This window comes from Sturnus vulgaris, chromosome 6 (genome assembly GCF_052056855.1).
Source record: "Sturnus vulgaris isolate bStuVul1 chromosome 6, bStuVul1.hap1, whole genome shotgun sequence".
Lineage (NCBI taxonomy): Eukaryota > Metazoa > Chordata > Aves > Passeriformes > Sturnidae > Sturnus > Sturnus vulgaris.
This window is the reverse complement of record NC_142248.1, coordinates 13697327-13712109: the sequence shown is the minus strand read 5'-3', so window position 1 is coordinate 13712109 and position 14783 is coordinate 13697327. Positions and strand designations below refer to the sequence as shown.

General features: G+C 35.6%; 1 protein-coding gene across 8 annotated transcripts in view; it reads left to right on the top strand.

Moving 5' to 3' along the window:
- The window catches only part of PCNX1 (pecanex 1), an 89238-nt gene that overhangs the window by 33585 nt on the left and 40870 nt on the right, over nt 1-14783 (top strand). For 3 of the 8 annotated variants that reach the window (XM_014869368.2, XM_088167053.1, XM_014869362.2), the window contains exons 8-11: nt 2470-2654; nt 9779-9869; nt 11599-11656; nt 13782-13999. In XM_014869368.2, coding sequence (XP_014724854.2) covers nt 2470-2654; nt 9779-9869; nt 11599-11656; nt 13782-13999 — 552 coding nt within the window. The remainder of the gene's footprint in view (nt 1-2469; nt 2655-9778; nt 9870-11598; nt 11657-13781; nt 14000-14783) is intronic. The other 5 variants (XM_088167054.1, XM_014869369.2, XM_088167056.1 and 2 more) reach the window with 5 other exon arrangements.

Here is a 14783-nt window from a genome sequence, read left to right as displayed (position 1 = left end):
ATTTCTGGGTGAACAGTCTATAAAACCCCCTTTCCTTTACATGACTAGCTTAATTTTAGTGTAAATTCTGTGTTACTTGGAGTAGGAAACCCTTAAGAAAGATTTAAAAGAAATCATGCTTAAGGAGCAAATGTGAAGTAACATAGAGACATTTTTAGCCAGTTACCACTAAGGAGTTATCAAAACTTCGCTGCAGTTGTACTGACATCACTCCTGTATGCTGTTGGTGAGCTGCCCCCATCTAATTTGTGATATTGCTAATCCATGACTTCAGATATTCAACTTCTAAGAGTATTAGCTTTACTAATCATTAGTTGCCCCGATGTTTTGTGTTTCTTATTCTTGCCAGCCAAACTTTAATCTCTAAACTTCTAACTCTGTCATAAAATTGGATGTTGGGGGGAATATTCCCGAGGACCTGTTGAGTTAAACCTGATTTCTTTTTAAAATTTCCTATCCCATGACTGCAATTACTTTTCACTTCCTCTGTGAAATATTTAGTAAAACAGACAATGGTGTTGTATACGTGTGTCTTTGGCAATGGTAGACAGGTCAAACCTGGTCTAGTAAATTCTGCTGGTTTGACACTAAATTAGGCACAAGATTACTGTGTAATAATACAATGGCCTGGTTATGTAAAAAAACAAACCCCAAATGCATCGTAAAACACCATCCACCCCTGCTTTTGTCCTGTCTAAATGTCAGTAATGTTTTGGGCAGTTTAAAAATAAGTCTTCATTGGCATCCCATGCAGTCAATGGTGTATGCATGTGTGTAAGTGACTGTATGAAGCAGAATTTTATTCTTATAATACTCAGACAGAGAATAAACATGAGTTTTGCATATCTGTGCAATTGGTTAACATGGATATTTTGGTGGGATTTTTTTAGTTGTGACAGATGTGGATAACTATTCAAAGGGCAGCTGTGTATATACCTCTTGAGGATGTACCTGCTATTGATGGGAAAGCAGTGTTGTTTAGCATTGGTTTGGTGTTGCTTAGGTAAGGCAGTGAAGGTTGGCACATCTGTGAACTTCCCTAGGGCTTCCTAGGGTTGCTGCATAGCTCACAGAAAGCCTTGTGTACTACAGCTAAACATTGAGTTTAAATTTCAGATTAAAATGTTAGAACATGGTAAATAATGAGTTGCAGTTCTTTTCTTCTGAGCTGTGTGCATGTCTGCATTATTTTGCATGAGCTTTTCTTAACACCTGTTCTTATATCCATATTTTGTTTTCCAGTGATGCTCTAACAAAAGAACTGAAAAGTAGATGGTGTAGAAAATACTGTTAAAAGCAAGTACATCAGATATAACCCTTCAGCTCTTAGTAAGATCTTGTTTTTTTAGTTGCTTCATTTGCCAACTCTAGCATCATGCTATAAACAGTGAAGTGTTAAAAGCAACACGTGATACATATTGTTTTTCAAAAGAGAGTGTTCAAGCTATTTTCCAGTCTTTAAAATACAAAATTTTTTATCAAAGATAATGCCTCAGATAATGACAGTAAAATGTGACTTCTTTAAATTCATAAAATGAAGGATAATACCATCTTTGCAAGAGCAGTGGTTTTATGATACCAACTGTAAACATCATGTGCTCTGACACTTTGTCATACCTAATATTAAACAAGCTATTTTAAAAAATCAATCTTTGGTAAATAGTCTTATAAAGTAATTTTGCAATGGAAGTCTGTGAAGAGGAGAATTAACATTTTCAAACGTTGTCTACTCATGGCTACAAATGTCTCTGAAAGCCAGATTGACTTTTAAAACCTATGTTTTGGTGAGTAATAAAGCTTTTGCTATAACTTTAAAATACCTTCAGAAACAACTTAACTTTTGCCAATTAATAACTTTTTATGGAGAGTCTTAATAAGTTCAAAATAATTCTGAATCCAAACATAGGACTTAAGTTATCTACAAGGTCTGTGATATCATATGTCTATTAACAAAGCTTAAAGATGTTTTCTAGTTAATGTGGATTAATGATAAGAAAGGTGATGTCCCTGTGACTAACAAAAAAGCCCTAAACAGCTGATCAGGTCATAGTTGAATAAGTAAAAAGGACCCCAACTACTGTGAGAAGGCTGGAATAGTCAGTAGTAAATATAAATACCTCAGGTTAGTCTGTAGTTAAACTAACCGGCAGTAATTTGCTTTTGCACTCACAAATTAAGAATCGGAAGAATATACCTGTTGGGTGACTTGGGGAGATCTTAGAAAGCAATAGTACTTCTAAGAAGTTGATGGGAACAGTATCTCTAGATTCCTGATGTAACTAGGGCCTAAATACTCTGTTACACAGAACTTAGGGGTTACTTTAACCCTGTTGGCTGCTTAATGATACTATACTCGTTTTTTAAAAAAAAAAGTTTTTCTCTTTAAACTGAAAAATCTTGTTTTGCTTCACTTCTGGCTCTTTTTCACTTCTCCCTGGTAATGTGTCCCCAATGCGTGTTTTCTCGTAGCCTTCAAGATGGTCAGCAAGGCCAGCAGTGCTCCTCCCAGGTCAGAGTGCAGTCCCGCCCCCCTTCCCAGGCAGCTGTGCCCGGCGCTAGCGCCTCCTTGCTGGTGAGAAATGGGAGTGTCCACTTAGAAGCATCACATGCCACTGCATCTGCTGTAGGCGGTAGCAGTTTGCACGATGAACTTGGTATGCAGGCCTTATGTAACCTTGGTGACATGGAAGTTTTAATACGGCAGATTTATTGGTAATAATGCAGTGAAAATCACCTAACCTGAGCTTTGTTTCTCAATCTTGTAGGTGTGTTTCTAGGAAGGCCATATTGCTCATCAGTTCATTGCCTTTGTCAATCACCTTTGCAGGCGCTTTCTCTAACAAATGCATGATGGGAAATAAGGAGGCATAGATTATGAGTAGTGCTGGTGTGAGAGCTTTCTTGATTTGAACGATGTAACACAAGTAAAAAATCTTTCCTGTGGTCTTGCAGGCCGTTGAGCAGAGATGGAGACTTTGGGGATCTTCTGGTTACTGAAAAAACCAACTTGTTATGGCTCCTAGGAATTCTTCTTCTTACTTTTTTTAGATGAGTTGTTTAGCTGCTGTTCAAGAAAGAAATACTTATGTAAATTAATGCTTTGCTTTTAATGTACACCTTAATTTAGGAGCTTGATATTGGAAGTAAATCTGGACTCTCTGGTATATCAAATGTCATCATTTTATGGTGCTTTATAGTGCCCTCTTAGTTCTTCATGGTCCATTTTATGTGGTATTTTTGATTATTAACTTCTTAATTAACTTCTATGCAACTAATAAAGTTGCCAGGAAGAAGTTAATAAGGTCTTAATAAATGACTGATCTGCCGCATAGTACAGGGGCAGGTTTGGAAAAATTCCTGGCAGGGATCTTTGCAGCTATCTATACATGGCCTGAATTACTTATGACTTCATCATTAATATGTAACTCTTCCTTGAATTATTAAAATGGGCGTCTTGAGCACTGACAATTATTAGTGATGGAATTTTGAGCAGCTGTCAGCTGTAATAACCTAAAAGTACAGGTTTGATCAGAACACTGACAAAACATTTGTTTCAGACTTTTCTGTAGTCCAGTATTAGAGGATTAGTGAGTTGTCATCTTACCTCACTAGAGGGGAAGACTCCATGAGTTGCTAGTCTGTGGTAACCCTTTAAATGTGAGTTTGACTGAGTCTTCATTCTTCTGCATCATCTAGCTGCAGTATAAGGAAAAATGGAATATAAACAAAACTGAAAACCACTTTGACCTACTCTGAGATGTTTTATAAAACTTAGCTACAGATGTAATAAATACACATGATCTAGTTATCTAAAAACTTTTGTTGTAGATTCTGTTGTAGATTCTGCTTTACTGTTTTCTAGATTGAAACAATAACACTTCTATCTCAGTGCTTGTATGTGTCTCTTGACCATGAAAACTTGTCACACGAAACCCATTTTCTGTATTTAATTTGGACTCTTATTTCTTATTTGGAAAAAAAATTTGAAATATAACTCTGAAATTGTTATACTGGTTATATCTGTCCAAGTTTAATGTTGAAATATATTCTTGAGGCCGTCATTATTTATTTGAAGGATTTGATTCATCTTACCCAAAATAATGCAGTAGAGTTCTGTAGAATTTTTCATTTAGTGTGCAGTCTAGATCTGTGTTATTTAAGAGCTTATATTATTTGCTCTAGCAGAAATCAAAGTAGATCATATATAAAATTCAACATGGCATTCAGGCTCTCTAAAAAGGCATGTTCATTGTATTTTTTTGTGCATTGGAGTCTTCAGAAATTCTTTTGACTTAATTCTTCTGAAACTTTACCCATACTGTGCTTACAATTATATGGGACATCCCGTTGTCTTTGGGAGGATCTGCTAGATAGGAATCTGATGTGTAATAGAGATTTATTTCCTATTTTGAGACTGAGCATCTAGTTTAGAATCCTTTGAGAAAAAGGAGCTATTATAGGCTGGAATTTTCTTGTGTTATTTTAGGAAAATAAAATTTTCCAGTTTGTTTAGCAGGTTTTGTGAAATAAGTGCTATCTTTTGTTAAGAGTAAAATAGTTGGGAAAATGGTGCAAGGTTTCATGTGTGTGATTCCTTTATCAGGCTTGACAAGAAAATATCTTTCCTTATAAGTGGTACATGGTTAGTTTGTTTGAAGGTTTTTTTTGTTGGGTTTTTTTAAAAACCCTCAGTCAGGGATAAAGTAACACTATTTTTCTTTTTCCATTGCGTCTAACCTCTTGATTTTGCTATATTATCCCAGGATATCTTAGACTGAAGGATGACCCTGTTACTTTAGATTGTCTGTGCTTTGGGTTGGGAGAAAGTTGTAGTTTGTTTTTTTTCCTTGATCAGCATCAGAATAAAAATTAAAGCAATGAAGCAGATATGACCAGTTCTTTGTCACTGTGGAAATCATTGCAACTGCCCAGGGCAAAAAAAACATCCTGAAAATAGTGGGAAATATATGGAAACAAAACCTGGTTTACACCAATTGGAAATATCAGTGACAAGCATAGATGGGGTTATATATCTTTTATGTACAGTGCACATGAGAGTTTCTTTTCTTAATTCAAATTCTCTTGGAAAGGCAAACAGGGCATGTATTCATTTACTTTAAAAGCCCTCACATATAGGACTCATGTTTTCCTTTACTAGTGCCCTATCTGCTTCTACATTTCTTCTATTTGTGTTGATGTCAATCTGCAGCACTTAACAGGGCGTACAATTTTGGTTTTGTTTGCTTTAAAGTTTCTTGTCTGTTAATTTGATTCCAGTGGCTTATTTTACCTAGGATGAGCCTCACTGTATTACACCTGTCCCACACCTGCTCTGGTGATGATACAGTTTTCTTTAACTGGGGTTTGAGGCATTGGACCTGAAAGACTGAAGATAAAGGAGGAAGATTTTTATAAGTTATACTGTTGGAAGGTTGAGGGGGGAGGAACTTAAGCAGTAAATATGAAGGAAATCATAGAAGGAATGTAGAATGGAAATGAAAGATGGCAAAGTAAACACCATGATTATAGGCAGGATTTGTACAATACAAATCTCAAAAGCAGCAAAACATGTGCCGTGACTTAAGTGAATGACAGTTTTCAGAGCAGTGTGGCAGTACTGATGCTTTTTGTTCTCACTAATATCTGATTCTTTAGACAGGTAGGTGGGATTTTTCAGCCCCTGCAGTGAAGATTGGTTAAATTCAAATTAGAATTTGTCAAGTAGTTAGGAATCCAAGTACTGAGTTAGTAGAACAGATGCCCAGTGTCTGAAGCTGGGGTGAAATAACAGACTCTTTTCCTTAGCTAGATCTTTTTTTTTAATTGCTTTTGTGCTTAAAGAGAACTGCTCATGTATAGCTTTACATGAAAATTATGGTGCTGTGTTGGACTTCTGGTTGTATTGTTTATATAACAAGCAACAATCTTTCAGATTTAAGTAACTTATGAAGGCAGTTGAATGGTTTTGAATATCAAAACTTATACAAAGATAGAGGTATACACTGGTTACTTATTTGATTGAAACCAGTTTAGAAGCAGTTACTCAGTACCGTTTGATAATTAAATAGTTGTAATTCATTTCAACTGGATGTCTGAGCATGTTCAAAAGTCCATTTGTAGAAAACAAATACTCACTTCTCATTATTCCTATGGAAAATATCCATGTTGTAATCTGAAATTTGTTATAATAGGCAAGTTACTTTTTTGACAAACTTCATATAGGAACAAAAAATGAACCACTTTGAAGTGTTCTAACTGCAAACATATGCGTCTTCATAGCATAGCTAATGGTAAAATTTTGATCTTTGGAAATAGAGCTCCTAGCATCTACCAAGTAGGCAAATTCTGATGACTGTGGTTTTGCTAACTAGGATTTAAAAAATACTGACTGAAGCAATAGACAAATATGTCTTGATCTAATGATGATGTAATTTTAACATGTCAGTAAACCTTTGCATGTGAACTAGTCTGAGAGGTTTGAAAAAAAAGTGGTATTTATTAGGTGTAAAACTGGGAAGCAAATGGAAGATAACTTAGCTGAGGAAACCATCAGAGCACCATTTTAGTTAGATCCTGAGCCACTTAAGTCTTCTGGGTTTTGTTTGTGTAAGCTCATCAGCTTATTGCTGTTGCCTGTTGATGCTCTTAACTGTGGGAATATGTGTTTGTACTGTGAACTGTTACATGCTTGTCTCTGGATGTGGTGATGAGATATTTTGGTCTTTTGGAGCAAGGAAGCTGGCTTCAAAGAACACACGGTTGTCTTCTCTCTGTGTCAGAATGAATGTGTATTTTGGATTTGTGTGCTTGAGTATTACAGTGTCTTGGTTTGTTATTGTAACCTAGTCCAAATAGAATATTTTTTGGGTGACTTTAATTTGCTAAGGACTTAGAGGTCTCCTTTTTTTGTGTGTGTGTCTGTATGCAAAGAAGTTGCAGACATTTCTGTTGAGTGGGCAAACGTGCCATTGATCATATTTCTTGATTTGCAACATAATCCTCGGAGTCTCCCATTTGTTCACAACTCGATAAAACTACAGGTTTTAGAGAGAGAAAATACATTGTTAAATTTATTCAATTTGATGCTGTTCCAGGTATCCCACAGAGAATGCTGTGGGAGACAGGAATGGGAGAGAGTCACTATAGGAGATAAAATGCTAGGTATATCCATATATATTGACTCTTTGAGTATTGAAATTCTTTGTTAGAATTTGTGTACTGTGAGGAAGCTGTTCCTGTCTCACAGTTTTAAAATTATTAAGGATTTTGGAGCTCAGTCATATTATTTCCACTCACACTTCGGAGTTTGTGTCACCAACAGCAATGAACAGTCCTGTCAAGTTTTCTACTAAGATAAGTTGAAGGTTTTTTTGAAAAATCTTTTTATTTAAGCCAACCAACCAAAAAACCCCAACAGAACAACAACAACAAAACCAAACCAAATCAGAAACAGCAAAAGAAAAACAAAACAAGGGGGCAGAATTGTTTTAATGAGAAGCTGTGCTTTGCTTGCCAGGGAACTAAGTTTCAATAGGAAGCCTATTTACATAGGTGGGTGAATTGCAAGCATGACATATCCTGAGTCCGTTTTGTAGTTTGTGTATAAACAATGGGAATTAAGTGTTCTGTTTGTTTGCTTCCTCTATTAATCAGGTTTGTTATATCCCACTGCAGCAGTGTAGTACTTACAGCAGCAATATAAATGCAGTAAATTTTGATAGATTCAAAGATAAGTTGAGTGACAGGGAGCTGTAGATATGAGACAGTGTAATAGTTCAGTAAACTTCTGAAATAAATACCTGATGTACCTGATGTGTTTTCTCAGCCCAAGGGAAGGGCAAGTTATATGTCCAAGTAGTATACTCTAACTTCTGTGACTAGAATTTAATGAAATTAAAAATTTAAAAGTTTAATTTCCAGGATCTCTATTCAGTAATGCAAAGCCATAAAGAATTTTAAAGAATTTAACCCAAACTTTGTTGGTTTTTGTTTTTGTTTTTTTTTGGTTGCCCAAGAGTTTTTTCCATAATAATTTAAGGACATTTTTGTCCTAAATAGAACCTGAAGTGTATTTATATTCTCCACGTTTGCTCTTGAAACTTTTTTATTGATTCACTTAAGAAATAAACCTTTGCAACCAAAGGTTTTTATTAGTTGTGGGAAGATTGCCCATGTTATCTAGTAGTTTAAATTTTAAGCTTCAGTATCAAGTGTGTACTACACACTGCATTGAAAAAACAAAAGATAATCCATGAAAGCACTTCATTAAAATCTTACCCATTGAGGAAAAAGCCCTGACAAGTGAGCTTTGTTCTTAGGCCTGTGGCAGATGTAATTGAATATCGAGAGGGATCTGCTGCATTTCCGAGCTCTGGCGAGCGCTGTTTGTGCCTCCTGAGCTATGTAGGGGACTGTCTTGTCACCATGGTGGCTCTGAGCACAGCTGTGATATTGGCCTGGTTTGCCTGAAGTGCTCCCTCTGAGGGTAGAAAGCTTTATGAAGATATTTTCAATATGCCGGTATTTTTTTCTTCAATTAAGCATCTAGTTTGAGGGATTTAACCTAAGATTGAAATGCTTCTGAATCAAACTTAGTTGTCTGAGTCTGAAGAGAAGCTGGAGAAGGATTATATTGTGTTAAAAGAAATACTCAAAATTCATGGCATTAGAAGCAGGTTATTCTCACAAGAATGGAAAAGATTGGAAGCTCTGATCTTGTTAAATATTTCTGTGGGGACTGCTTGTTATCTTCTATCAGCAGAAGGAAAAGCTGCAACACGTGCAGGAGAGATGTATACAGTTTTTCTTCTTATGCTCTAAAGCGGGATTTTTTTTCCTTTTTATATAAGCTGATCTTGGAATATTGCATGTTTTGCATAATGACTTAAGGGTTTTAAGCTAGAAGAGATGGAAAAGTTGGCAGATCAGTTCAAAATCAGGTTCCCTACATTCAGAGCTGAAATATATTGAACCAATATACTGAATATCTTGGACTTCAGGGAAAATTACAATGCTTATCTTTCTGATCAGGCCAATATTGGGAGAAGGGTACTGTGAAAACATATTTGAGTAAGGTAATTTATCATTTAAGTTATAATCGTGGTATACTTTTTTTAAGTTATCTATTTTGGAAGTAAGTCCAAATGGTTTATGGAAGAAGTTAGTTTGCAGTCCTGCATTCTTACACTGAAGCATTTGTTTTCAGCTTGTAAAATAAATCTCTGCCTCACATTCCTTTTTTGAGTTTCCTGAGTTAACTTATGAAGCACCTCTGACCACTTCCTTCAGTTTTTGTGTTTCTTTTCAAATAGACATGGGCTTCTCAAAAGAGTTTTATTCAGGATACTTGGGTTATCTTTTTTGTAGCTAAATGTTCTTAAATGCTGATAGTGAATGATTGACTAATGGTTCTGTTGTGGGTGGGCAAGAACTGAAGAAGCTGGTCACTGCTAATTTTTCATGTGGTTATTCTCTAAGGGGAAAAACCAGGTGTACATTGTCCTTCTGTTGTGTTAATGGTGGTATCTTGTAAATACAAACCCTTTAATTCATTACTGCAGTTACAGTATATATGTTACACAAAATGGTACAAAAGACAACTATGTAGCTAATGTCAGCACTGGTGACATATTCATGTGTAATCACATTTTCTGTTTTGACACTGATGTAAATTCAGATGTCTGAATTGATCTCTGTAGTAAGTTAATGAATAGAAGCTGCTGCCAGTGGGATGAAACATGAGGAAATTTTGACCTGCTTTTGACCTTTTCTTTAATAGGTAAGTTCAGTTCTACGCTCTACGAGACAGGGGGCTGCGACATGTCACTTGTGAACTTTGAGCCAGCTGCAAGAAGAGCATCCAACATCTGGTGTGTGTGAAGGCCAGTCAAGAGTGATGGTTCTTGTCTTACTGCAACCCAATATTTTATTTTAATTTTAAAAGGTTATTTAGTATGGACTATGAAAAGAATCAATACAATATATTAACCATATACTTTTGTGACTGTGTGGGTTACACCTGGGGGAGGCAGAGTGTGACCTAAGTGATTTTTTTACTAAAAGATGACATTAATTTAAATATTATCTCAGAAAATGAAGACTATTATTAGCTTAAGCAATACACTTCCAAACTGAGAACTTGACAAATACATTTTTTGTTGGCTTATATAAGGTCTTTGTTAAGGAATTGGACCAATTTTTGAGAAAGTAGGTGGCTGTTGACCATAAATGGCTATTGAACTTTCAGTTGTGAAGCCACTGTAAACTGATAAATTTATTCTCAAGTTCATAGATGGCATCAAAGAGTATATGGAAGTGTTAATATGCCTGAGATTAAAATTTGACTTGCAGCTGAAATAGCCAGCTACATACTGGACAGTTCATCTGCTGTTGGAAAGATGCCCTTTCTTTCACTGAAGGGATAGGAGGCAGAAGAAGGAAAAGCAGCCCAAAACCTCCTGTGGCTTCCCACCTGGCCCCAATCTACTTCACTGTAGAATTGCTCTGAAGCTATTGTGCTATGCTCAATGCTGTAATTCTACCACATGTAGGTGGAATAGCTCTTGGAATTATGGAGTAATGAATATAAAACATCCCATCTTCAGATCTTTCTTGTGAGAGTATGCAAGTGCCTTTTGTAGAATTGAACTTTGACAGAAAGTTCTGCATTCCTTCCACAAAGCTGCCAATCCCTGCCTCTACTGCTTGCATGTTCCAGATGCAATGGCTTTGCTGATGGCTGCTGTTATGAAGTTGTATGTGCTAATGGAAGGAGCAAACTGGCCACTTCAGATAATCAGATCTCGGCTGTAGAGAATACTTGAGTTTCAGTGAAGTAAAATTGATAACAAAGAATGTTTTTATCTTAAGGCAAGGAACTGAAGGAAAGTTGCATAAATTTGATACAAGTCTTACAACCATGTGATTTACATGGAAAACAAACATCCAAAAGCTATCCAAAATTGGGGGAAAAAAAGCAATGGTTGGATATGGACTCTCATACAGTAAGAGAAATTTCTCTTCATCTCTAATGAATGGAAATTGCAAAGTAATCTTGCTCTTCTTACCAGAGGTTTAACTTGATTTAAAGTTAAGTTTTTTGAAATCAGTTTAAGTAGCTCACCTTACTTATACTGAGTATATACTATTTTTGGCAGGTTTGGGATCTTGATAAATGCAGTATAGAATTAAGAGGAACTGCATGTGGGCACCTAATGGCTTGTGCACTTCTTTAGAGATGTGATTTATGTTTGCAAATCAGTAGCGAACAGCTTATAAAATATTTTCGTTTTTTTTTCAAGTGGAATAATGACTGTCATTGTAGGTCTTTTTAGACAATTGAGGGACTGGGTGTTGAGAAACTGTGTTATTAAGGGTAAGATTAAAGCATCTCCTGGCATACTATAGCTGTGGAATGTACCGTAATACAGGAGACTAAATGGCTGCTTGCATTTATAATAAGTGAATGAAGGAAAAATTTAAAGATATTTAGATAAAATTCACAAGGTATCAAAATTAATTTGGGACACGTGAAAATTAGAGTGATCTGTTGAAATAAAATGTAGTTTATAATCTGAAGTATTTTCCCTGTTCTTATAGTGACACGGACTCTCATGTATCGAGTTCTACCTCAGTTCGCTTTTATCCACATGATCTAGTAAGTTTTTCTTACTTATTCTTAAAGCATGCAAAGAATCAGAAGACTATCTCACTTTATAGCACTGATTAATCATTCTGTGTGGTAGTTCTCTGTTCTTATGAAAGAATTTTGTCTGGATGAATGAAGAGAGTATTTAGTATGGTAGTGTCTTCATATATACATACAAATTAATCTTTTTGCATAACACCTTAAAACTTAGTTGGTTTCCTCTGATCTAAAACTTAGTGACTTAAAAACACTCATAGAAATTGGATGTTCTAAGATACCTTGTAAAAGTTTCCAGAGAAAATGTGTACAATTGGGACAGTTTTCCTTCTGTGCATTATTGAGGTTAGCAGGCAGCAGAAAGATGAAATCCTGTGTTCTGACCAAAAGAAACTTCACTTGAGTAATTTCCCTGAAAGGAATTTAGAAATCTGTCATTGGAGTCTGCTGTACAAAATTTAAATTTACATGGAAGGAGTGACTAGGAAAACAAGGCACTGTTTTATACTGCAAGTAGCTTCATAGTTGCTTAGTTTTATGATCTCAAAGCTTTTGTATTATTGTCAAGTTCAGACATACCTGTACTCTTAATTCTGAAGTTATATATAATGTTAGGAAAACAGTGCAAATGGTCAAGATTCTTAGGCTGGCAAACCAAAGAAAAGTATGTTGAAGTACCTGATGACCTAATCAAGAGGGAAAATGAAATGTAGCTTTAGGATTTGGCAGAGGAGCAAGAGACATCCATTTGCCTCACCATGCTTTTTGACCATGCCTGATGAAGAATGTGCTTTTTAAATTTAGTGTCTGCTAGAGGAATTTGCTTTGCTTTCCACAGTCCCCTTTGAACATAGAGCCTTTATAAAAGAGGCTGCATCACCTCCTCTCTGCTTTTGGTTTGCCATTGTAGTCCTGTTGGAGGGAATGATTCTGTTTTAAGGCAAATTTGTGACTGTAAAAGCTCAGCCCACGTGCCTAAATGGAAGTTTGCACTGAAATTTATTGTTAGTGCTGATATGCTGATTCTACCTTTTAAGAAACTAGGATTTTTTAAAACTGTCAAAAAAGGACCTGTTTTCTGACACAGTTTACCTTAAATAGCATGGTTTTTGTTTTTGAAATGCTTTTAGAAATGGAGTATTCCTGCTTTTTTTATAAGTATTTTTCTAGGAAGGCAAAGCTGGCTAAGCCAAGTTAAGTACACTGATGATTTAAGAATGATGAAAAAAATTTTATAAATCAAGAAATGGAATGTTAAACTTAGATGATTGTAGGAAAAAAGCCCCCCAAACACTAAACCTCTAGTTTTGACGCTTGAGTGGCATGAGTATTGAAACTTTGACTCTTTGCCTTACACATTTGTGAAGCTTTTTCATTAAGGGACATTTTAACAATTATATTGCCTAAGAATAAAGGGCAGTTCATCAAGATGCTTCTTGGCCTGTTGATGAAATTTAGAAGCTGGATTAGATGATACATATGTACTATAGTATCTTATTAACATCGAGTACTCTTCTTAAGTATCTTTCATGGTTGTTAGTATTACTGTGATTTTCATGAGAACTCTAAACAAACTATAAAATAAGTAATAGTTGTAAATAGTATTTGACTGTTTAGGGCAGAGCTTTTTCTTTGGTTCCTTTCTGAGTGTATTTTGGATTCAGTGGGTTTGCGTTTGACCGCTGGTGTATTACTCTGTTGCTTTGTCATGCAAAAAGACCTATTCAGCATGGGTTTGCATGCAGATTAGCTGACTATAAGAAATGTGTCATAATTTATTTAAATTAATAATTGGATTATTCTTGTAGTGTATATTGTCCCTGTATCAGTTTACATGTCTTCAAATTTGAAGTTTTCAGAGTAAATGGGATAATGTGCTTGGAAGACATATTCATTTGAAATAAGGCATATGCTGCAATGCCACAGAGTTGTGTTGTGTGCAGACTGTTATTGCTGCTAGTCCTATTCATGTGCCATGATAAGGACAGGAAAAGTAAGTAAAGCCTGTGACAGTGCTTAGCATGTAATTCCACAGAAGTGAAACTAAAGAGTTCCAGTGATATTCTTCGAAGCAATTTTCAGTATAATACAGCGATTCGATATAAATGAGCTTTTGTTAATACTAACTTTCTTTTAGCTTTCTCTTCCTCAGATCAGGTTGAACAGGCTGCTAACAATGGATACAGATCTGCTGGAGCAGCAAGATATTGACCTGAGCCCTGACCTTCAGGACCACATGCAACCTCAAGAGGAAGCAGCTCAAAAAGTCAAGCAGTACTATCGCTTTTGGATCCTACCTAAACTTTGGATTAGCATCAATTTTGATAGATTAACTCTTCTGGCTTTATTTGATAGGTGAGATCCTTTTGTGTTAACAGACCTCAGAAACAAAATGACAACAGTTATTAAACTGTAATATAGATAAAATTATCCTGAGAGCATTGTACTTATTTACCTATTTGCTCTGAAAAATGAAAGAATAATACTGAATGTAGTTTTTCTGAAATAGTGGAGGCTACTCTCCTTTTTTCTCTAGCAATCAAATAAAGAAAAAGGAAACCAACCCTTAATTTGCCTGAGTGGGGACAGTAACATATTTGAATGATTAAATAGAAGGATTTGTTGCCAATCTTTAAAGCTAGAGTGTAGCCTTCTCCAAAATTCATTGAAAGGGTCTACAACCTGGCATGTACCTCGTGTTTTGGTAAATAGAGAGAACTTGCCTGCTGTTTCAAAGCATGTTTTCGAAGATGTGTTTAATACTGTGACTTCTCGTCCCTGCTACATTTACCTAGAGGAAGAAAATTAAGGTGATCCTCGAGTTACCAGCTTTTGGAATATGTAAAGTATTTATATTTTGGTAATGAACCTCCACGAGATAAACAAGATAGTAGTGATTCTGTCCAGGGAGGAATACTCATAATTCTTTTCTGAAGCACTGACAATATCATAGGGAATTATCTGTATTCCACTTGGCATATCTTACTTAAGCTAGAGTATTTTTAGTTTCTTCATTAGAAAATCATGAATGAGAGATTATATACACAGGTAAGTTACCATGTATGTGTTTTTAATAGGTTTACAATCGTCATGGATGGACTTTGAATATAGATTTGTTACAGACTGTGCTTCTGGTGGA